This window comes from Heptranchias perlo, chromosome 24, assembly GCF_035084215.1.
Source record: "Heptranchias perlo isolate sHepPer1 chromosome 24, sHepPer1.hap1, whole genome shotgun sequence".
Taxonomy (NCBI): domain Eukaryota; kingdom Metazoa; phylum Chordata; class Chondrichthyes; order Hexanchiformes; family Hexanchidae; genus Heptranchias; species Heptranchias perlo.
Window position 1 is genome coordinate 48024748 of NC_090348.1, and position 24761 is coordinate 48049508.

A 24761-nucleotide genomic window follows, 5' to 3' on the forward strand; every position below is an offset into this window, starting at 1 on the left:
CGGGACCGCGGGCCGGGCCGGGGGAGACGGGACCGCGGGCCGGGCCGGGGGAGACGGGACCGCGGGCCGGGGGAGACGGGACCGCGGGCCGGGGGAGACGGGACCGCGGGCCGGGCCGGGGGAGACGGGACCGCGGGCCGGGCCGGGGGAGACGGGACCGCGGGCCGGGCCGGGGGAGACGGGACCGCGGGCCGGGCCGGGGGAGACGGGACCGCGGGCCGGGCCGGGGGAGACGGGACCGCGCGCCGGGCCGGGGGAGACGGGACCGCGGGCCGGGCCGGGGGAGACGGGACCGCGGGCCGGGCCGGGGGAGACGGGACCGCGGGCCGGGCCGGGGGAGACGGGACCGCGCGCCGGGCCGGGGGAGACGGGACCGCGCGCCGGGCCGGGGGAGACGGGACCGCGGGCCGGGCCGGGGGAGACGGGACCGCGCGCCGGGCCGGGGGAGACGGGACCGCGCGCCGGGCCGGGGGAGACGGGACCGCGCGCCGGGCCGGGGGAGACGGGACCGCGCGCCGGGCCGGGGGAGACGGGACCGCGCGCCGGGCCGGGGGAGACGGGACCGCGGGCCGGGGGAGACGGGACCGCGGGCCGGGGGAGACGGGACCGCGCGCCGGGCCGGGGGAGACGGGACCGCGGGCCGGGGGAGACGGGACCGCGGGCCGGGGGAGACGGGACCGCGGGCCGGGCCGGGGGAGACGGGACCGCGCGCCGGGCCGGGGGAGACGGGACCGCGGGCCGGGGGAGACGGGACCGCGGGCCGGGGGAGATGGGACCGCGCGCCGGGCCGGGGGAGACGGGACCGCGGGCCGGGGGAGACGGGACCGCGGGCCGGGGGAGACGGGACCGCGGGCCGGGCCGGGGGAGACGGGACCACGTGCAGAACACCAAATTTCCATTCACCTCTGCCCGGAGTTAATCTGTCTTTTTCGGGAGGGTGAAGATGACGATGATTTTCTATAATTTCCTTTTAAGGGTATCTTGTGACCCTCCCCGCAATTTCCTTTCCATTTCTGTATGTGATTACTAGCCAGCTAATGAGCCAAATAAGTAGCAGGGGCAGAGTTCGGTTGCACAGGCAGCTCGATCACATTCCAACCTCCCAATATTTCTAGGTGCCCCTGTGTGGTGGCCACAGATAGTTTATCAATAAGATGCAACAGGCTGCCTTCAGTGTCAGCTTGGCTCAGTGATAGCACTTATTCACCAATAACCTGCTCAACGATGCTCAGTTTGTGGGTTCAAGCCCCACTCCAGGACTTGAGCACGTAATCCAGGTTCACACAAAGGTTGTGCTGCACTATCAGAGGTGCATCCTTCAAATGAGACAATAAACTGAGGTCTCTTCGTCTGAAGCCCTCATCCATGCCTTTTGTTACCTCCAGACTCGACTATTCCGATGCTCTCCTGGCCGGCCTCTCATCTTCCAACCTTCGTAAACTTGAGCTCATCTAAAACTCTGCTGCCCGTATCCTAACTCGCACCAAGTCCGGTTCACCCATCCCCCGCTGTGCTCACTGACCGACATTGGCTCCCGGTCCGGGAACGCCTCAAATTTAAAATTCTCATCCTTGTTTTCAAATCCCTCCATGGCCTCGCCCCTCCCTATCTCTGTAACCTCCTCCAGCCCGACAACCCTCCGAGATCTCTGCGCTCCTCCAATTCTGGCCTGTTGCGCATCCCTGGTTTTCGTCGCCCCACCACTGGCGGCCGTGCCTTCAGCTGCCTCGGCCCTAAGCTCTGGAATTCCCTCCCTAAACCTCTCCACATCTCTCTCCTCCTTTTAACATGTTCCTTAAAATCTATCCCTTTGACCAAACTTTTGGTTTCCTGTCCTAATATCTCCTTATGTGACTTGGTGCCAAGTTTTGTTTGATAATCGCTCCTGTGAAGCGCCTTGGGACGTTTTACCATGTAGAAGGCGCGAGTAGTTGTTGTTCAGCTGGACGATGAAAATCCCATGTGTTTGTCGAAGCGCAGGGAGTTGTCCTGATGAGCTGAAGATTGCTCCCTCCTCCCAGCGCTGGGACATTCTTGCTCCAGAATGGCTACATGCCTACATGACAGCAGTTACTGCACTTGTGAGTAACTGACTGTGCGAAGTGTGGATAGCAACTTTGATCACATGATAAGGCATTATATAAATGCAAATATTTCTTTCTTCCTTGTATAGGACAGCCATTTTGGGGAAGTATTTTGTTTCTCGTTTCCCGTGGCTCTGATCGCTCTTTGTGCTTGGGGAATGAGGAAACCTGACTAGGGAAGGGCGAGTCAGCGACAGGCACTGACAGAAAATAAACTATCAAAATATTCACCGTAGCTGTCCCAGCTCATCCTGGCAGGCAGTGCTCTCCTGCTTCAGTTGCTCCTGGGTCTCTTGGTACTCGGCCAGCTGTCGGTTCTGGTCCTCCAGCTGTGCCCGGAGCTGTGGCATTTCAGCCGTCTCCTCCCCGATCCGCACATACTGTTGCTGCAGGTTCTTCAGCTCCGTCAGCTGCAATGAGAATTGGGAGAGTAAAATGGTACAGCAACTCTGGGGGGAGAGGGAGAGAGTGCAGGACATCAGCACTGTATGGAGACACTGGGGGAGAGGGAGAGAGTGCAGACATCAGCACTGTACGGAGACACTGGGGGAGAGGGAGAGAGTGCAGGACACCAGCACTGTATGGAGACACTGGGGGAGAGGGAGAGAGTGCAGGACACCAGCACTGTATGGAGACACTGGGGGAGAGGGAGAGAGTGCAGACATCAGCACTGTACGGAGACACTGGGGGAGAGGGAGAGAGTGCAGGACACCAGCACTGTACGGAGACACTGGGGGAGAGGGAGAGAGTGCAGGACACGAGCACTGTATGGAGACACTGGGGGAGAGGGAGAGAGTGCAGGACACCAACACTGTATGGAGACACTGGGGGAGAGGGAGAGAGTGCAGGACACCAACACTGTATGGAGACACTGGGGGAGAGGGGGAGAGGGAGAGAGTGCAGGACACCAGCACTGTATGGAGACACTGGGGGAGAGGGAGAGAGTGCAGGACACCAGCACTGTATGGAGACACTGGGGGAGAGGGAGAGAGTGCAGGACACCAGCACTGTACGGAGACACTGGGGGAGAGGGAGAGAGTGCAGGACACCAGCACTGTATGGAGACACTGGGGAGAGGGAGAGAGTGCAGACATCAGCACTGTATGGAGACACTGGGGGAGAGGGAGAGAGTGCAGGACACCAGCACTGTACGGAGACACTGGGGGAGAGGGAGAGAGTGCAGACATCAGCACTGTATGGAGACACTGGGGGAGAGGGAGAGAGTGCAGGACACCAGCACTGTACGGAGACACTGGGGGAGAGGGAGAGAGTGCAGACATCAGCACTGTATGGAGACACTGGGGGAGAGGGAGAGAGTGCAGGACACCAGCACTGTACGGAGACACTGGGGGAGAGGGAGAGAGTGCAGGACACCAGCACTGTATGGAGACACTGGGGGAGAGGGAGAGAGTGCAGGACACCAGCACTGTACGGAGACACTGGGGGAGAGGGAGAGAGTGCAGGACACCAGCACTGTATGGAGACACTGGGGGAGAGGGAGAGAGTGCAGACATCAGCACTGTACGGACACTGGGGGAGAGGGAGAGAGTGCAGACATCAGCACTGTACGGAGACACTGGGGGAGGGGACTGGTGACACAGTGCAGGATCAGAGTATTTTCTAAATGGTGAGAAGCTGGGAACTGTGGAGGAGCAGAGAGGTTTAGGGGTCCAAGTACAGAAATCACTAACCATAGAATGATGCAACACAGGAGGCCATTCGGCCCATTGTGCCTGTGCCGGCTCTTTGAAAGAGCTATCCAATCAGTCCCATTCCCCTGCTCTTTCCCCATAGCCCTGCAAATTTCCCCCTTCAAGTATTTATCCAATTCCCTTTTGAAAGTTACTATTAGAATCATAGAATGGTTACAGCTCAGAAGAAGGCCATCATTGAATCTGCTTCCACCACCCTTTCAGGCAGAGCATTCCGGATCGTAATAACTCGCTGCGTAAATATTTTTCCCTCTGGTTCTTTTGCCAATTACCTTAAATATGTGTCCTCTGGTCACCGACCCTTCTGCCGCTGGAAACAGTTTCTCCTTAACTGCTCTGTCAAAAACCTTCATGATTTTGAACACCTCTATCAAATCTCCCCTTAACCTTCTCTGCTCTAGAATCATAGAAATTTATGGCACAGAAGGAGGCCATTCAGCCCATAGCGTCCGTGCCGGCCGAAAAAGAGCTATCCAGCCTAATCCCACTTTCCAGCACTTGGTCTGTAGCCCTGTAGGTTATGGCATTTTAAGTTCATATCCAAGTACTTTTTAAATGAGTTGAGAGTTTCTCCCTTTCAAGCAGTGAGTTCCAGACTCCCACCACCCTCTGGGTGAAAAAATTTCTCCTCAGCTCCCCTCTAATCCTTCTACCAATTACTTCAAATTTCAGTATCCTCCCATTTATTGTGTATTCCCTTGCCTTGTTTGCCCTCCCCAAATGCATTACCTCACACTTCTCAGGATTGAATTCCATTTGCCACTTTTCTGCCCACCTGACCAGTCCATTGATATCTTCCTGCAGTCTACAGCTTTCCTCCTCACTATCAACCACACGGCCAATTTTTGTATCATCTGCAAACTTCTCAATCATACCCCCTACATTTAAGTCTAAATCATTAATTTATATCACAAAAAGCAAAGGACCTCGTACTGAGCCTTGCGGGATCCCACTGGAAACAGCCTTCCAGTCACAGAAACACCCGTCGACCATTACTCTTTGCTTCCTGTCACTGAGCTAATTTTGAATCCAACTTGCCACTTTCCCTTCGATCCCATGGGCTTTTACTTTTTTGACCAGTCTGCCACGTGGGACCTTGTCAAAAGTCTTGCTAAAATCCATGTAGACTACATCAAACGCGCTACCCTCATTGAGCCTCCTTGTTACCTCCTCAAAAAATTCAATCAAGTTAGTCAGACACGACCTTCCCTTAACAAATCCACGCTGACTGTCCTTGATTAACCCGTGCCTTTCTAAATGACGATTAATACTGTCCCTCAGAATTGTTTCCAATAATTTGCCCACCACCCTAGTTAGACTGACTGGCCTAATATTACTCGGTCTATCCCTTTCTCCATTTTTAAACAACGGTACAACATTAGCAGTCCTCCAATCCTCCGGCACCATGCCTGTATCTAGGGAAGATTGGAAAATGATGGTCAGAGCCTCCATTATTTCTTCCCTTGCTTCTTTTAATAGCCTGGGATACATTTCATCCGAGCCTGGCGATTTATCTACTTTCAAAGATGCTAAACCCCTTAATATTTCCTCTCTCACTATGTTTATCCCATCCAATATTTCACACTCCTCCTCCTTAACTACAATCTCTGCATCATCCCCCATCTTTTGTGAAGACAGACGCAAAGTATTCATCAAGAACCATACCCACATCCTCCACCTCCACACATAGGTTACCTTTTTGGTCTCTAATAGGCCCTAATGTTTCCATAGTTATCCTTTTGCTCTTTATGTATTTATAAAACATCTTTGAGTTTTCCTTAATTTTACTTGCCAGTATTTTTCATGCCCTCTCTTTGCTTTCCTAATTTCCTTTTTAATTTCACCCCTGCACTTTCTACACTCCTCTAGACTTTCTGCAGTATTGAGCTCTTGGTGTCTGACATAAACTTCCCTATTTTGCCTTATCTTACCCTGTACGCTCCTTGACATCCAGGGGGCTCAAGATTTGTCCGTCCACCTTTTTTCTTTGTGGGAACATGTTCACTCTGAACCCCTTGAATCTCCCCCTTGAATGCCTCGCACTGCTCTGACACTGATTTACCTTCAAGTAGCTGTTTCCAGTCCACTTTTGCTAAATCACTTCTCAGCTTAGTAAAATTGGCCTTTCCCCAATTTAGAACTCTTACTCCTGTTCTATCTTTGTCCTTTTCCATAACTTTGCTAAATCTAACTGAATTATGATCACGACCACCAAAATGGAGAAGAGCTAAGGAGAACAACCCCAGCTTCTCCAGTCTCTCCAAGTAACTGAAGTCCCTCATCCCTGGTACCATTCTAGTAAATCTCCTCTGCACCCTCTCCAAGGCCTTCACATCCTTCCTAAAGAGCGGTGACCAGAACTGAACACAATCCTCCAGCTGAGGCCTAACCAGTGATTTATAAAGGTTTAGCATAACTGCCTTGCTTTTGTACTCTATGCCTCCATTAATAAAGCCCAGGATCTCATATGCTTTTTTTTAACAGCCTTCTCAACTTGTCCTGCCATCTTCAAAGATTTATGTACATTCACCCCCAGGTCTCTCTGTTCCTGCACCCCCTTTAAAATTGGACCATTTAGTTTATTTTGCCTCTCCTCATTCTTCCTACCAAAATGTATCACTTCACACTTCTCTGTGTTAAATTCCACCTGCCATGTGTCTGCCCATTTCACCAGTCTGTCTCTGTCCTCCTGAAGTCTGTTACTATCCTCCACATTGTTTACTACATTTCCGAGTTAAAAGCTAGTGGACAGGTACAAAAAATAATTTAAAAGGCTAATGGAAAGTTGGCCTTTTTCTCAAGAGAGCTGGAATACAAAGAGGCGGAAATAATGTTACAATTCTGGTTATATTTCATTTGAAGTACTGGGTTCAGTTCTGGGCACCGCATCCGAGGAAGGATACATTGGCCTTGGAGGGGGTACAGCGAATCTGGAACTCTCTCCCTCAAAAGGCAATTGAGGCTGGGGGTCAATTGAAAATGTCAAAACTGCTACTGATAGATTTTGTTAAGTAAGGGAACCAAGAAGGGTAAATAGGGTTAAGATACAGATCAACCATGATCTAACTGAATGACGGAACAGGCACGAAGGCCTGAATGGCCTCCTCCTGTTCCTATGTTCTTATATACCAGCACTGTACGGGGACACTGGGGGGAGAGGGACAGAGTGCAGGGCACCAGCACTGATGGGGACACTGGGGGGAGAGGGACAGAGTGCAGGGCACCAGCACTGATGGGGACACTGGGGGGAGAGAGACAGAGTGCAGGGCACCAGCACTGATGGGGACACTGGGGGGAGAGAGACAGAGTGCAGGGCACCAGCACTGATGGGGACACTGGGGGGAGAGGGACAGAGTGCAGGGCACCAGCACTGATGGGGACACTGGGGGGAGAGGGACAGAGTGCAGGGCACCAGCACTGATGGGGACACTGGGGGGGGGGGGGTGAATAGCGTAGATGCATTTAAGGGGAAACTAGATAAACACATGAGGGAGAAAGAAATAGAAGGTTTTAGAGATAGAGTGAGATGAAGTCAGGTGGGAGGAGGCTCGTGTGGAGCATAAACACCAGAATAGACCAGATGGGCCGAATGGCCTGTTTCTATGTAATGAGAGAATTTCAGGTTTACTCAGCAAAACAAGGCAGTGGTTCCAGGAGAAGGCCCACCATCGCCAGCTCCTCAGGGCAACTAGGGATGGGCAATAAATGACCAGCCTTGCCAGTGTCGCCCACATCTTGAGTACAAATTTTTAAAAAATAATTTAAAGTAACTAACAAATGCTTACAAATGTCTTCACAAAGTTTAATGTTAAAAGGAGCTGACATACCCCATTAGCAGCTTCCCCCCCTCCCCATGGAACTCTATTCACCCTCTGCAAATGACACGGGACTGAAGGAGCACTGTCCGCCCGTACTGCCCACCAGCATGGAAGGGCTGATGTGCCCTCTGCTCCAGAATCACAGCACACCGAAGTTCGTTGTTTGACAAATGGACGTAATATGAAAATTAGGGGGTTTAAATATGTTTCTCAATGATACCTTGAACATAGCAGGGGAACCTGAACCAGCCCAGTGATATGACCCAGTCACGGTCACCGTGTGCTGGGCTAACCGCTCCCTTTCCAATCAACGGATAATTTATCCCTCAGCAATAATGACAACTTGCATTTATATAGCGCCTTTACTGTAGTAAAACATTCCCAAAGTGCCTCACGGGGGCGATTATCAAACAAAATTTGACACCGAGCCAAAAGAGGTATTAGGACAGGTGACCTGACCAAAGGCTCGGTTTTAAGGAGGGTCTTAAAGGAGGAGAGAGTGGTTGCAAGGTGCAAGGGTTTAGGGAGGGAATTCCAGAGCTCAGAGCCTAGACAGCCAATGGTGGAGTGATGGAAATCGGGGATGCACAAGAGGCCAGAATTGGAGGAGCGCGGAGTTCTGGGAGAGTTGTAGGGCTGGAGGAGGTTACAGAGATAGGGAGACGTTCCTGGATTGGGAGCCAATGTAGGTCAGCAGGCACAGGGATGATGGGTGAACGGGACTTGGTGCGAGTTAGGATACGGGCAGCAGAATTCTGGATGAGAGGCAGCAGAGAGGCTCAATGAAAAAGCAGAATCTACAAAAAAATTGTTTCAAGCCACGAGGGGAAGTCTACAGGTAAAGCCGAGAGTAAGAGAAACCATAGTTACCAGTCTATCGCGGTCATTCTGCAGTGAAGATAGAGCGTTTCTCAGACTCTGCACCTCAGCTGGCTTTGAAGAGGTCGATGCAGAACCCAGCTTAACCTCATGAACCTTTTTGCTTTCGGCCACTTCACCCATCAGTCTGTCCCTCTCGTCCTGTAGGGTGGTCACAGTCTTGGAGAACGCTTTTAGCTGATTGGCTGAGCTGTCTAGTTCCATGGTCAAGTCCTGCACATCCTGTTGTTTGGACGAAAGCTGCTTGCTCAGTTCATCAATGCGGGCCAGCAGGCTGTCTTCAATGGTGCTGCTCTTCGAAGCTGCCAACTCTGAGGACAGACGGTCCTTCTCCTGCACCAGCTCGTGGCAACTGGTTTTAGACTGGGTTAGTTCATGGTACAAACCTTCACTCCTGCTCTTCTCCACCTCTAAGTCGAGTGTGTATTTGCTCTGTAGCTCCTCAAGTTGCACCAGGAGGTGGTCCCGGTTGTCTTGCAAGGAACTCATGGCTTTCCCGAAGGACAGGTTCTGCCCCTTGAGTTGCTCAATCTCTTCAATCGTTCCCCGCAATCTCTGTTCGGTCTCCATGAGGTCCCTCGCCAGTTCAGCCACTCTCTCCCCCGCCGTTTCCGTTTCGTTTCTCATGATGCCAGCGTTATGCTGCAGATTCCCGAGTTCCTTCTCGTACTTGGCTTCAGCTGCACGGAGCTTTTGGGCGGTTTCCTCCTCAACTGTGACCACCTCCCCCTCGAGCCCAGCCACCTTTTCCTGCATGGAGGAGAGACAGCTGGTCAGTTTTTCCACCTCCACTGTCTTCTCATCCAACTGTCCCTGAAGCACCCGAACAGGCCCACCAATTGTCAATCTTTCCACTTCTTCCTTCAGCTCGCCAGTAGTTTTCTCTGCTAACTGTAATTGTTCATTCTGATTCTGCTTCTCTTCCTTTAGAGCTTTGTTTTCTTGACTGAGCTCTTCTGAACCGTTCTCTACTTCTTTTAACCGTCTCTCCACATCAGATTTCTCGTTCTCCAGTGCTTTGATTCTCTCGAGCTGAGTTTTCAGGAACTGTTTGTGCTGGGAATCCTTCATTGAAATCACCTGGTTCAGGTCCTCCCTGTATCGCACGAGCTGTGCGTTGAGTTTGGCGTTTTCAGAGTTCAAATCGTCCATCTGCCCTTGCTGGCTCCTGAATTCATTCTTCAGTTTGTTGTTCTCAGTGGCAGCCTCCTGAATCAGTTGATCTTTTTCTACAATCACCTCAATGTGCTTTTGCTCGAGCTGTTTGTACTCACTCAGCACTCTCTCCCGGTCATTCTGGAGGGAGGCCATGGACTTTGTAAAAGATTCCAGCCTTATCTTGTGCTGCTTTAGCTCCTCTTCAGTTCTCTTCAGCTTTTCATCCAGATCTTCAGTTTCCCTCTGCAGCTTTCTGGAGGCTTGCTCTCCCTTGGATTTCTCCTCCTCGATCCCTTTAACCCTACTCTCCCAGTGCCTGATTTCTTCTGCATGCTGCTGCTGGGCTTCACCAATGGCGTTGGCAACAGCCTCCTCTTTAGCTGCCAGGAGTGCGACAATCTTCTCCTCCTTTTCTCCGGTCTCTTCATGCAGCTGCTCCGTTAAAGCCTTGAAGCTCTGGAGGTCGGACTGAAGCTGCTCACAGGTCAGCAGGTAACTTTGCACCTCTGCCTCTCGCTGCTGCAGGTTTTTCTGCAGCTCACCTTTGGTCGTCTCAAGATTCTCCAAGGAGCTGTGCAAATCAGCGATCTGTTCTCTCAGACTCTTTGCTTCTTCCGTTAGCTTCAGTAGCTTGTTCTGAGAATCCTCGTAGAGCTTCTGGAATTCTTCCAATTTTGAAAAAAGTTGTCTGTTTTCGTCCTCGACTCTTTTCGTCATCTGCCTGTGATTTTCCACTTCAGACTTGAACTTTGATTCCCATTCCTGCTCACTGCGCTCCAACCTGGAAAGATCCACAATATTAATGCAGGGCAGCAAAGCTATCTTAGATATCCCCAGCACAACTTTACAAATCACTGTTCTAACAAATCCAGTTCTATTTGCCTCAAACCCTCCCTTCCATGTCACGAGAATGGAAGGAAATATGGACTGAGACGATGCCATTTGCCCCAAGTGCAGCTGAGGAGGTGCAAAGAACCATGAGACGTGTGAGGTTCCAGAATATTCTCAGGGTTGGCAATTCGGTTAATTTTCAGGTGGAAAAAGAAAATCTTTAGTAACAACTGTGGAATCTGAGAATTTATGAAACATGAGTTAAATAAACAAAATCTGATTTCTGCTTTGAGGGGAATCATTTGATGACTATGTTAAGTTGGGTTCAGATTACACATCCAAAAAAACCCCACCGATTTCAATCCAATTGAATCAGAGTAATTCTGACATAGAAAGACCTTACTGTGCCCTTCTTGTTGAGTGAGAGACTCGCTCTTATTCTCCTCGCCTGCTCCTCGGTCTCCACGTATCCTGTAGGATTGATTCATAACCGAATGGACGGGTCACTTACTCATGGGCCCTACCATCAGCACTCTATAAACTACCAACTACAAGTCAGCCCACAGTGACCACCTCCTACCCCATCTTCTTCGCTGTGGAGAAGCAGCCAATCTCCTTGTTGACTCTCCCAACTGTCTGAGGTGGTCAGAAACAATCAACTAACTTATTAAAAAAAAAAATTCTGTTTCAAGTAAAGTAAACTTCTATTCATGTAGCTGGTCACACCTGGCTTTGACCCACTATTCTCTCAACTAACTGCACCAAGAACTGAGCTTTTCAAAATGGGTAGTTCTCACCAAAAATAGAAATACATTCATAGGTGATTTCCTATTCCTATTCCTATATTTCCTATTGTGCTCCTCTCTGGCGTGATTTACTTTTATTGAAGACATTTAGGTGAAGGACCAAGGTCCATAGTGTAGGTCACCACCAAAGCTGAAAAGAATAGGAGAGATAATTAAGGGACCTGAATAATTGGCCAAGGGCCTGATAGAAGATTCGATAGAGGGGTAAAAGAGTTCCTAAACATGAGGACTGGCCAGTTCTGTATATTCCTATAACCTAGATGAAGGGCCAAGGTCCATCATACAGGACACCACCAAGACTGAAATACTTTTTTTTTTAATATTCTCGGGGTGTGGGAGTCACTGGCGAGGCCGGCATTTATTGCCCATCTCTAGTTGCCCCTTGAGAAGGTGGTGGTGGGACTTCTTCTTGAACCGCTGCAGTCCGTGTGGTGAAGGTTCTCCCACAGTGCTGTTAGGTCGGGAGTTCCAGGATTTTGACCCAGCGACCATGAACGGAGATATATTTCCAAGTCGGGATGGTGTGTTACTTGGAGGGGAACGTGCAGGTGGTGTTGTTCCCATGCACCTGCTGCCCTTGTCCTTCTAGGTGGTGGAGGTCGCGGGTTTGGGAGGTGTTGCCGAAGAAGACCTGGTGAGTTGCTGCAGTGCATCCTGTAGATGGTACACACTGCAGCCACGGTGGTGGAGGGAGTGGATGTTTAGGCTAGTAGGAGTGATAATGAGGGAAATCAAGAAACGATTGAATTTGAAAAACCTGTAGGAGGATGAGAAGACGGGCAGTAGCTGAGGCTCCTATCGTCCCTGCCTTTGGGGAAGTGGCTGGCCTGGGCTCTTTGTATTTGATCATAGAATCATAGAAAGGTTATAGCACGGAAGGAGGCCATTCGGCCCATCAAGTCCGCGCCGGCTCTATGCAAGATCAATCCAGCTAGTCCCACTCCCCTGCCCTATCCCCGTAAATTTTTTCCTTTCAAGTACTTATCCAGTTCTCTTTTGGAGGCCATCTAAATGAAGGAATAAAAGGGACAATCTTCTGAGGAGCCTTGCTTGCCAGCCGTACATATTGGGAAACCATGGGCAGTCCGCCCGCGATTTTCCGATGTGCACAGCTAGAGGGTGAGGCTCCCCAACGGTAGGACGATCCCAGAGAATTACCCCCAAAACCTCTTCACTTTACCTGGAAAGCTTGATTTCCCGTTCCTCGCTGTGAATGGAGGCCTGCCTCAGCTCGTCCTTCAGCTTGTTGCAGTTGTCTTCCTTGTCCCTGATCTCTTCCTCTTTCTTCAATATTGAATCGTTAAACCTGACTTCCCATTTCTTGGACTCGTCGATGATTCTATCCCGGTCATTCTGTAAAGAGGACATACTGCGAGTGAAGGCCGCCAACTTGGCCAAATTTTCAATGAAGTTGGCCTGAATCTGGTTGGTTTCTTCTTTCTTCTTTTCCAACATGTCTTTCAGCACATTGATAGAGTCTTCAGCATGATCCTTCTCACGCTCCAAACTTTCCACTTTCTCTTGCACATTTCTTAGCTGCTTTCTATGTTCATCTTTTTCCAGGTCAAGTCTTCTCTTCTGCTCTTCCTCCGTGTCTCTGGTTTGCTGTCTGGCCTTTTCTGCATTGGTCTGGAGATCTTCTTTCAGTTTCAGGTTGTCTGCTAGGATCCTAGCTGCCTCACTTTGGGCATCATCGAGTCGGACTTTACAGGAAAAGACCTCTGCCTGAGCATTCTTGCAATCCTCAATTTTTGCTGCCGTTTCCGTCCTCGTAGCGTCCAAACTCTTCTGGGTCTCTTGCTGAACAAATTCCAGCGCCTTGATGGTCTTTTCCAGATCACTGATCTTCTCCTGGTACCGGATGCAATCTTTCTGCAGCTGCTTGACCTCTTGCTGTTTTTCCTTAAGCAGCTCCTGCAATTCTTTGTTGTGGATTTTACTCCCCTCTTTCCCCCTTTGCATAGACTTCACTTTTTGCTCAAAGTCCTTTTGCATCTTGACTGCAGCTTCTGCTTTCTCCCTCTTGAGCTGCCTCACCTCTTCTTCCAGCTCGTCCATCTGTTTCTGATTGTTTTTCACAGTTAGTTCTAGATGTGAGACCTTGTTGCAGTAGTCTTTTGATTCCTGCTGGTAATCGGCGATGCTACCATTCAGCTCGGCCAACTGGTTCATCAGTCGCTCTTCCAGGTCATCTTTATCCGACTCTGCAGCTACTTTCTCCTTCTTTATTACTTCTATTTTTTGCTTCATCTGGTTGTTATCCAGCTCTAGCTCAGAGACTGATTTGTGCACCAGTTTGAATTCGTCCTGCTTTTCAACCAGTTGTTCTTTTAAGTTGTCTTTCTCACTTTTTAAAAGTTGGCTCGTTTTCTTCAATTCGTGCCTTTCTTCCTCTATCATTTGTTTGTCATTTTCCACCTGTGTCAGTTTTTCCGTCAGCTGTGACAGTTCTTGTCTGCATCTAGTAATTTCATCACGGAAACTGTGATCAGAGACCTCTTGTGCACCCTCAGGAGAGGCATGGGTTGCACTTGACTCTACAGAAGAATACAATTTGTTGGCGAATTCTTGTTTAACTTCGACTGCACGGGATGCAACAATTGTTTCTTGCATCTTAACTTCCTGTTCTTGAACGACTCTGCTTTGATTTTTCTCCAATTCTTTTTCCAGCTTTTCGGTCATGTCCTTCAGCTGCAGTCTCAATGCATTGGTCTCCAGGTCCAAGGAATCCCTTTGAGCTTTTAATGTCTCAAGTTCATTTGTCACCTCTTCAGTTGCCCTCTTGGCTTTCTGCAGCTCTTCTTGAAGCTGCCCTTCTGCTGAATCAGAGGATTCAGATGCCTTAAACTGGCTTCTTGTTTCAGGCTGCTGTTCTGACTGAAGCCTCTCAATTTCTTCTTCGAGCTCCATAATTTTCTGCTGCTTCGATTTAGCAAACTTCCTCATTTTCTCTTTCATCCCCCCCTGCTCCTGGACAACCTCCTGAAGTTGTTTTTCTACTTCTAGTTTCTGAGCCTCGGTGTCTCGAATCTTACTGAACAGCTCCTGCTTCTCCTGCTTGGCAACCTCCAGTACTCGGCGCATCCTTTCAGTCTCACCGCTGACGTTCTCGTAGGACTGTAGGAGGGTTTCATATTCCCGCTGTAGGTCTGTGTGTTTGCGTTGCCACTCTGAGTTTTCTGCGACTCGTTCTTCTTTCAAGAATTCAGTCTCCTGCTGTAAGCTTCCTTTTTCCTGTGTAATACCTTCAATGACAAGCTTCAGGCTCTCGCAGGAAGCTGTGAGATTCTGGTTTTCAGCCAGTGACTTATCTACTTCCGCGATTAATTTTTCCTTATCTTCCTGAAGATTCAACAATTTTGCCAGTAAGTCGTCTTTGTCCTGCCTCAGGTCTTCAGTGGCTTTCTCCATTTCTCCCACCTTGCTACTTAATTCTTCTTTCGATTGTGTTACACTAGCCAGCTCTTCCTTCAGCGATTTGTTTGCCTTCAAAGTTTCTTTACGTGAGATGAGGGCAGCTTGTAGCTTTCTCTGCACCTGCTGTCTGGACTTGGCCTCTTCAATATCTTCTTCTTGCTTCTGATGAGTTTCCAGGATCTCAGTTTGGAGACGTTTGCTCTGTTCTTCGAACTCTTTGGCTTGCTCTTCCATTCGAGTGTGCAAGGCTTTGACAAGGTCTTCCTTATCAGATATCTTTTGTTGCAGGTTTTCGAGGAGTGCATCTTTTTCCTTCAACTGAATATGGAAATGTTCTAATTCTTCATCCTTTTTATACAAAATAGCCTTTAACTCTTCATACTCCTTGTTTAATGTGGCTACATGTTCAGAGGCAGAAATTTCAGCCCTGGCTGCCTCTAAAGCTAATTTGAGGTCTTCTGCATGTGCTTCTGTGTCTTGATATCTTTTCCTCAGAAGGTCAACTTCTTTAAGTAATTCCTCCCTCTCTACGTGGTGGGTATCCTGCAGCTCAGAGATTCGATCCCGAGACTCTGCAGATTCTTCCCGTGTTCTCTGTTCAAGATCTGCCAAATGCTGCAGTTTTAATTCAAGGTCATCCTTCTCGTCACGCACCTTCTGCAGCTCTTCTCTTAACTGTGCCACCAAAAGATCTTCACCTCTTGGTTCAGATATGTCTACGAGTGTCTCAACCAGTTCAGTTTTTGAAGAGTCTGCTTGCACTATGGCTGCAGTAGGTTTCTCTTCCATTCGGTGGAGCAGCTCTTTCACTTTTGCAAGCTCCTCACAGATGCTTGCTTTCTCCTGACTTTGCTCATTAAAATTCTCCAGCAAGATGTTATATTCTTCTTTCTGTTGTTTCACTTGCTCCCTGTGATATTTGTTTTTTTCCTGTGCTTTTTTGATCGTGTCCTTGCGCAAAGTCACAGCTTCCTCGAGTTTCTTCTGCAGCTGGTCTTTCTCTCGCTCCAGAGTGGAGAGCTTAGATTCAAGTTCAGTTTTCTTATCTTCCATTGTGGCAACGGGCTCAGCCACATTCTCTCCAGAATCTACTTCAGTATCCTCATGGTCAACACCTTTCTTTCGCACCCCATGCTGCGACGTTAACTGTTGAATGGCCAACTGCTTGGCCAATAGATCAGCTTCCAGAGAATTCACGAGGTCCGTTTTTTCCTGCAGCTTTTGTCTCAGATCTTCTACCGAATTCTGAAGATGACCAACCGTAGCTTCTTGATCTTGCAGAGTTCTGTTAACATTCTGCAAATCTGTTTCTTTTTCAGAAAGTGCCCTAATCAGGTCACCAGTTTGTGCATCCTGGGTTTGTGCTCCTTCAGGTGACCCCCCCTGCTCTGCAGATACCAGGTCGCTACGCCCGGCTCCGTCCCCCAGTGGGGAGGTTTCCCCTGTTTGAAGGTCTTTATGCTGTGCTACCTGCTTCATTTCCTCGACTTGCTTTAAGAGCTGCTTCCTCTTTATCAAAGCAGCCTGCAGCTTTCTTTTTATCTGCTCGTTCTCCTTTTTCAGGTTTTCCACTTGTTTCTCCAAATCTTCCTTCTCCTTCAACAACACCTCAAACCCAATAGAACCATTTTGCGGGAGATCCATCCGTTCTTTCTCCTGAGTGGGCTGCGTGCACCCATCAGTGGGTTTCCCCTGGTCTTCACTGTCTTCGTCCAGTGATGACAGCTGCTCCTTCAACCGCTTTACTTCGTTTCCTAGTGAAAATTTGTCTTCGTTCAACGCCACCATTTTCTCAGACATGCTCATGGTGACTTCAGCCATTTCCCTGTCCCTTTCTGACAGACTTGTCTGAAGGTGTTGAACTTTGCTTGTTTTTTCAAACAGACTCTGCTGCACCCTCGTCAATTCCTGCTCCTTGGAGGACAGCTTTTGCACAAGCTCCTCCACTCTAGCCCTATCATCTTCTAAGAGCTGCTTCAAGTTCAAGGTTGCTTCTTCTGTCTCTTGTATTTGCTCTCTCAAAGCTTTAGCCAGAGCCTCCTGCTTAGAGGCCCGATGCTGGATGATGTCCATCTCCTGCTGCATAGCTTCAATTTTCATGTCTTTTGATCTGGATTCGTTTTCCGCACTCTGAAGTTGTTCTTCCAACAAGCCGCTCTGCATACTCGTGTTCTCCAAAAGCAAGAGTCGCCTCTTCTCTGCATCGACTGTATCTTCCTCTGCTTTCCTCAGTTTCTCTTTCAGTTGAGACAGTAAAGACAATTCTTCATCGTATCGCTGAATCTGATCGAGAAGCTGATCCTTTTCTACACTCAGATTGCTAATGGTTTCCTTTGCCTTTTCTGCCTCTTTCCCATAATCCAAAACTACCTGATCTAAGCTCTTAAGCTCCTCTTGTTTCTCCTCCAGCTGCCCGCTGTACAAGACCTTCACTTCTTCCAGGTTCTTTTCAAGTTCCTGTATGCGAGCTTGTAGTTTCTCAAACCCTTCGCACTGAACCGCATGAAGCTCATGAACACCTCTTGTAATCCCACCACCGTGCTCTTCTCCTGAGACCATCTCTAGTCCTCCCTGTGAGGTGGAACTATGTTCCAGGGGCTCCCCAGACCAGTATGTCTCTGTGGTAGAGTAGGTGCTCCCTTCCAGATGGACAACTGTTGTACTCCTTTGCTCTACTTGTACGACAGAGGTAGTCTTCCCTTCCATTTGTAGTGAAACAATGGTACTCTCCATTTCAGCACCTGAACTAGTCCTTTCATCCATCAGCGTGATGGACGTCGTTCCTTCCTTCTGCTCTACCCACAGATTAAAATTCTTATCTACTGCTGACATGACCTTCTGTTCCAAAGGCAGAAATTGGTTTCCTTCCACCATCTGTATTAGGGAGCCAGCCCCATCTTCTGAAGGTACCGACCCCAGCCTGTCCTCCAGCTGCTGACTCTGCCTCGATATATCCCTTTGGGCTTCTGCCAGTTGGTGTGTGACAGCAGCAAGCTCTTCATCTTTCTCAGAGATCACCCTCTGTAAGGAGCAGATCTCACTGCACTCCTTGGCCTCAGCTTCACCGTACTAGATTAAAAACAATAAACAGATGCTCAGTAATTGCTGCACCATGGGGAACTGGGAAATTTAACACGTGCCCAGAGTTAAATCATACACGGGTCACACGTGGTTTAACCACACTCAGTTTACGAGAGTACGGGAAAGGACAGGAAAAAGACCGGCAGGTCCGCCAAGCCTGTCCCACCTCCGCATGACGTTACTTACAGACCAAAGGTCTTTCATTTAAATTACTGGATGATTCCAATTTTTTTGAGAGCACAAAATGACTTTAATTGAACAGGCTGTATGAGTGCAGGCACCATGAGGGAAATGTGCAGTCCATTGGAAGGCCTTTACGGGACGAGGCTAAGATCGGGAGAGTTACAGTGAGAGTCTCCGTACCTGAACCTCCACCAGTTGTGCTGCTTTTTGTTCCAGTTCACAGACTTCCTGAAGATTCTCCATTTTGTCTGTCTGACCTGCAAATCAAAGTCAAACATTCTGTCCATTAGTTATAATCTACCTTTCTCTCTGACTTCAGACACTTTTACACACACTTTCCAACTTCCACTGGGACATTTGTGACTGTTAGATACTGCCTGCAGCAGAAAGATCCTGCCTCTCTGATCTCCACCCACTAATGGGCACTGCCAGCCTCACCACTCACTGCACCCCAAAGGCACAACATCATCGTTAGTTGTTGGCCGTGCCTAGGCTGCAGTAGCCGCTTGCAAATCCTGAGCGGGGCAGGCCCAACATCTGTCTGCAAGGGGCAGGCCCAACATCTGTCTGTGAGGGATCTAAAACAGGTGTTAGGCCCCTCATTTGCATATTTAAGGGACCTAAGGGCCATGTTGGCCGCCTGAAAAATGGCTCGACCCAATTTTGGGTTGGGCAGAGGGGCACAGGAGCGCAGAGAATTCCCCTGCTCCTCTTCGAAGTTGTGACCGTGGGATCTTTTACGTCCACCTTAGAGGGCAGATGGGACCTCAGTTTAACATCATGGAAGATATTGAGAGGGGACATAGGGAAAGGGTTAAACCGGACTCTAACCTTCCTTGCTCAGGGTGTGTGCATCTCTGCCTTCTCCAGTGGGAATGTGGGATCTTTACTGACATTTTTTGAATTTTTCTTTTTCAAAGAGCAGGGGGAAGAGAAGAGGAGGAGCACATTAACTGCAGGGGAAAGGATCACTGTGTCAGTGGCTAAATTAAACCTATTCTAATCCTGTCTCTGTACAGGCAACGGGCTAATGCTTCTGTTATTTCAAGATTAACTAATCTGCTGAGCCAGGGAGCTATTTCAGTTCACTTCAATTAAACCTATTAATACATAGAGGTCAGGTGAACCATCTCAGAGATTATTCCAGTCTCTCCTGTCCACTCTCACAATCCCTCTGGTCCATGATTCTCCTCTACACCACGCCCAACATGTAAAAACAAACACAATTTAATGAGGTGTCAGGATGCTCTGATGACTGGTCTCACTCAAACCTTTTACCCTTTTCCTTTTCTTTCAGATGCAGACAGGCCTGCTGAGCATATCCTGCTCGACATGTTTTCCCAATCTTTTCAAAAATATTGTTTTGTATTCCTCAAAGTGAGGGATATTAATCCTGAGAAATGGAACACCTTTACACTGTCCCATCAAACATCAGCATGGGTTAGATACAGAGTAAAGCTCCCTCTACACTGTCCCGTCAAACACTCCCAGGGCAGGTACAGCATGGGTTAGATACAGAGTAAAGCTCCCTCTACACTGTCCCATCAAACACTCCCAGGGCAGGTACAGCATGGGTTAGATACAGAGTAAAGCTCCCTCTACACTGTCCCGTCAAACACTCCCAGGGCAGGTACAGCATGGGTTAGATACAGAGTAAAGCTCCCTCTACACTGTCCCGTCAAACACTCCCAGGGCAGGTACAGCACGGGTTAGATACAGAGTAAAGCTCCCTCTACACTGTCCCATCAAACACTCCCAGGTACAGGTACAGCATGGGTTAGATATAGAGTAAAGCTCACTCTACACTGTCCCATCAAACACTCCACATGACTGGGGGAGCCCAGAGTTAGTGAATTTTAAACAAGGAATCTCCCTCAGGACCTATAAAGTAAGATCACAGTTCTGGATGGCCAGCTAGGATTCCCAACAATGAAATAAAGTAACACCTGATTTTATACTGATACCAGCAGATCTCCCGCACCCTGTCTGGGGTCTGGAGCATGGGTTTGGTGTTTAGCTGCTACCCTGGTGGAACAGGCTCGAGGAGCTGAATGACCAACTCCTGTTCCTACGTTCCCTGGCCCGTCCCTTTTAGGTCACTGCTCCAAATGGGTAAATCCGGCTCATTTTAGCATCTTATAAATTGCGGAGGGCAGTTGGAACTGGTGTAAATTTTGGGCTCCATGTCAATGACTGGTTTCTTTTTAAAGATTGTTTTGCACTTGTAAAAATGCCTGAAGGGAGACTCAGAGGGGAAGTGCATATGGAAATGATGCTCTGTGATGTTTCCTATCCATAGCTACCTTCCTTCTTCTTCAAACACAGCTAATAACTTCTCCAATCTCGTCCAACCACCATCATTACCTGAGACCCCAGGTGATATGTCTCCAGGTTGGGCAGTGTGGTCCTGTACTGTGATGTCCAATAATTTGCTGCTGGTGTCTCCAGCCTAAAGAGAGAAGAAAAGAAGCACAAGCCATACTTAACATCAATGCTTTTGTAGAGATTCAACAAGAAAAGAAAAATAACTTCCCTCAACTCACTGAGTAAAATGTAATGGCCAGTGTGGTGCTCAGCTAATCAGACCAGGAAGGTCCATCATTCTTGGTCTGTGCTAAATGGCACTGCAAATGGGCTCATTGTACTGCACTGGGTGAGGAAGGAGATCCTACTTTTTTTTTATTCGTTCACGGGATGTGGGCGTCGCTGGCAAGGCCGGCATTTATTGCCCATCCCTAATTGCCCTCGAGAAGGTGGTGGTGAGCCGCCTTCTTGAACCGCTGCAGTCCGTGTGGTGACGGTTCTCCCACAGTGCTGTTAGGAAGGGAGTTCCAGGATTTTGACCCAGCGACAATGAAGGAACGGCGATATATTTCCAAGTCGGGATGGTGTGTGACTTGGAGGGGAACATGCAGGTGGTGTTGTTCCCATGCGCCTGCTGCCCTTGTCCTTCTAGGTGGTAGAGGTCGCGGGATTGGGAGGTGCTGTCGAAGAAGCCTTGGCGAGTTGCTGCAGTGCATCCTGTGGATGGTGCACACTGCAGCCACAGTGCGCCGGTGGTGAAGGGAGTGAATGTTTAGGGTGGTGGATGGGGTGCCAATCAAGCGGGCTGCTTTATCTTGGATGGTGTCGAGCTTCTTGAGTGTTGTTGGAGCTGCACTCATCCAGGCAAGTGGAGAGTATTCCATCACACTCCTGACTTGTGCCTTGTAGATGGTGGAAAGGCTTTGGGGAGTCAGGAGGTGAGTCACTCGCCGCAGAATACCCAGCCTCTGACCTGCTCTCGTAGCCACAGTATTTATATGGCTGGTCCAGTTAAGTTTCTGGTCAATGGTGACCCCCAGGATGTTGATGGTGGGGGATTCGGCGATGGTAATGCCGTTGAATGTCAAGGGGAGGTGGTTAGACTACTGCACTATTTGAAGAGAGCAGAGGCGTTCTCTCAGCGTCCTGGCCAATATTTAACCCTCAACTGGCATCATTAAAAAAATGATTATCTGGTAATTTATCTCACAGCTGTGCGCAAATTGGCTGCTGCGTTTCTCTACATTACAACACTTCAAAAGTACTGCACTGGCTGTGGGGCGCTTCAGGATGTCCTGAGGTTTCCAACGGCTCTGTATAAATGCAAGTTCTTTCTTTCCAAGTCTCCCGATCTGTCTGGGAGAACCTTGAGTTACCTGTGTCACCTCCTGACGGTGCAGACAGTTCACCCAACTGCCCATCGCACTGTCTGTACCATTGAAGTCATGGGTCAGGCCCAGATGATGCAATAAGCAGTTGGTCTCATGTCCGTACCTGAATGCACCCCCGAGTGTCCACAGCCAATGCCACAGTCTCTCTCTGTTGCTCCAGTTCCTCGATCCTGGCTCGCAGATGTTCTGTTGAAACACAAACGAGGAAATCTTCAGTTTTGAATTCTGCTTCTAGTGACTCTTCTCTTCGCCTCCACATCCGATCATCCCATAGCAACAAATAGATACAGCAAAGTGTCAGCTATTCCTGTCTACCCAGGGATTTATAATCCTGCATAAACAGAGGGTAGACCCCCCCCTCCCCCACACAACTGCAGGTGCAAAGGTCAGCCTGCAGTATTCCTTTGGGTGAGAGGGAAGAACACATACACCAAAACTGTCTCCTATTACTCTGCTGAATGTGAAAGATCCCATGGCACTCTCCTGGTGTTCTAGCAAAACGCCTCCCTCAAACAACACCAGCAAAATACAGAATAAATGGTCATCCATCTGTTTGTGGGATCCTGCTGTGCACAAATTAGCTGTCATGTTTGTTTACATAACAATGGTGACTGCACTTTAAAAAAGTAATTCAGTCGCTGCAAAGCTCTTTGGGATGTAGTGTGGTTGTGACATGAACAGAAATTACCACCCTCCCTGCCTTATTGCTTTTATCTTTTAAATCACTCTTGCTCTCCACCGTATCAGAGACCTTCCCTTTTGTTCTTCCCTCCTCTCCCTCCCCCCTTTGCCTGGCTCTGTACTTACTTAAAAACTGTTTAATCTTCAACTTCTTCCAGTTCTGACGAAACGTTAACTCCGTTTCTTTCCCCACAGATTCTGCCTGACTTGCTGAGTATTTCCAACATTTTCTGTTTTTATTTCAGATTTCCAGCATCCGCGGTATTTTGCTTTTGAACAGCAATTCCTTCTTTTTAGGGAACACCATAATTGGGCAGTAACCCAGGCAACAGAGAGGAAAAATCAGTGAGGTTTCCTGCTTCTGCCACTACAGAATACTGCTGTCGGAATCTGCGTATGGACTTTGGGTGAGGACAAACTCGAACTTCATACCGATGACCCCACCCTCGGCTGTAATAGCCTTCTGATGCTCATCGAGAAATGGTAGCTTGGGTTAGATACCCGAGAGCAGACAGTAGCCGTGGAACTTTATCCCAGCAAGAGTCATTGCCTTCAGGAGAGATGGGGAGCAAATTGTTGGGTGGGGGGAGGTTTAAGAATCTACAACTCCTTTCTAAAACTACAACCCCATTTACCATTTTCAGTCTTAACCTCCTCATAGTCCATTATCCTCCACAGCAAGCTTCCCTTCTCCTCCTCCAGCTCCGCCAATCTGTTCTGCGATGTCACCTCCTGTTCCTCAGCAGCAATCTGGATGGAGGGAGAGGCAAGAAATAAAACACAAATTACTGGATGTGTCCTGTTTCAGATCATAAGAATCTCTACATAATGATTTTTTTTTTAAATGGCATCTAGTAAATTGCCCACGGTCAGGTGACAAATATAAGTTTCTTTTCATATACAAGATGGCAACAGCGTTGTGTGAGAGACTTCAGAAACTGGCCTCATTGCACCATCTACTGACCAGAGCCTGAAACTGCACCATTACAGGCAACTGTTTACATACAGTATTTTCATTCTGAATATTTACACCAGCAGTTTCATTGTTACTTAAAAATCTGACCAGAAATTATGATAACAGAAAATGCACAAATACATAAGATTTTTAATAATATACAATCGATCTCTTGTGGCGGTGCACACTGGAAGGCACAGACAAGTGTATTCTTTAGGAGACGTGGGTCAGAGAGCAGGGGATAATTAGATCAGGGCATGCAGAGGTAATTCAGTCCCCAATTTTATATAATACTTTGAAGCTCTGTTATTATTGATGATCTGGGAAGTCGGGGTGGTTAGAGTAGAAGAGTTTCTCCACAGCACTGGCTGAGGAGCTGGGAGACGCGAAACTGGGGCGCTACAGCAGCACCTCTGGCAGGAGGGTGGAACAAGTTTACAGGAGCCGTTTCCATTCTAAATGTGGAGACAGGAATTTATTATGGAAAAATTTGGCACAAAGTGCGTGCAGCTGTAAGATTTGTAATGTAGATAGGTAGGTAGCTTGCCAGTGTTATAGCAACTTTAACCTTTGTGACTGTGCTCTGGGAGAGATTGTCTGATGTTTCTCTTTATTGGGGAAGGTGGAAAAATCCCCATCTTTAGCGAGTATGTAGGTTCTTTGTTGACAGTCTCCTGTCGGGACAACAGTTTGACTGTTTCATCAGATTGTTTCAATGCAAGTTGAATTATCTGGGATGTCTACCTTAACAGGGGTCCTCTTTACCAGACTCCGAGTGACAATTTGAGAGTCTAGAATCCAACAGGCTGCCCCGTTACCTGTGAAACACTAACTTGATCGACGAGTCTTTCACAACACAAAGTGTTTTACAGTGGGTTAGCTTCAACTAAAGAAGGGATTTGGAGAAGTCGAGGCTGGAGGAAACGAAGGCAGATGTACTACACGCAAATAAAAATGTTACCGGCAACAGAATGTATAGTTTGAGCCGTCCCTGGTCTCAGGAGGCCGCTGGATTACTGCACTGTAAGCACCTGGTGGTTCACTCTGCAGTTAGAAACGGCTGGGAACAAGCATCAACAACAAGTGAAATCCAACTGCTTAAATTAGACTAATACCTAACTGGGATATTAGAAGTGGCACAGAGGCAGTTTACAACCCAAGCTGCTTAAGGCTTAATCTCAGTCTTGAAATAGCTGCTGAGCTGCGGTGATATAAGTCTCAATGTTATTTTGCACCTTCATTATTTTACTTAATGCTCTAGGGGATGGTGAATGTGTGCTGCATTAATCCCAACAGTGTGCCGAGACATAGCACAGAGAGACACAAGAACAGGGGAGATCAAATAAAGCATCAATACCTGTAAACTGTAGAGAGGACAATGTGTAACTTTCAGATGAGTTAAAATGCTGTAATCCAACAGCTCCCAAAAGCATGTCAGGGTGAGGTATTGATTTACATAGC

At 48.6% G+C, this 24761-nt stretch overlaps 1 protein-coding gene across 3 annotated transcripts in view; it reads right to left on the reverse strand.

The window, feature by feature from the left end:
- Nucleotides 1-24761, reverse strand: part of LOC137341773 (golgin subfamily B member 1-like) — a 66199-nt gene that overhangs the window by 12207 nt on the left and 29231 nt on the right. For all 3 annotated transcript variants that reach the window (XM_068005266.1, XM_068005267.1, XM_068005265.1), the window contains exons 10-16: nt 22981-23095; nt 21768-21850; nt 20334-20418; nt 18150-18226; nt 12469-17774; nt 8485-10432; nt 2316-2494 (exon numbers count right to left, since the gene is read on the reverse strand). In XM_068005266.1, coding sequence (XP_067861367.1) covers nt 2316-2494; nt 8485-10432; nt 12469-17774; nt 18150-18226; nt 20334-20418; nt 21768-21850; nt 22981-23095 — 7793 coding nt within the window. The remainder of the gene's footprint in view (nt 1-2315; nt 2495-8484; nt 10433-12468; nt 17775-18149; nt 18227-20333; nt 20419-21767; nt 21851-22980; nt 23096-24761) is intronic.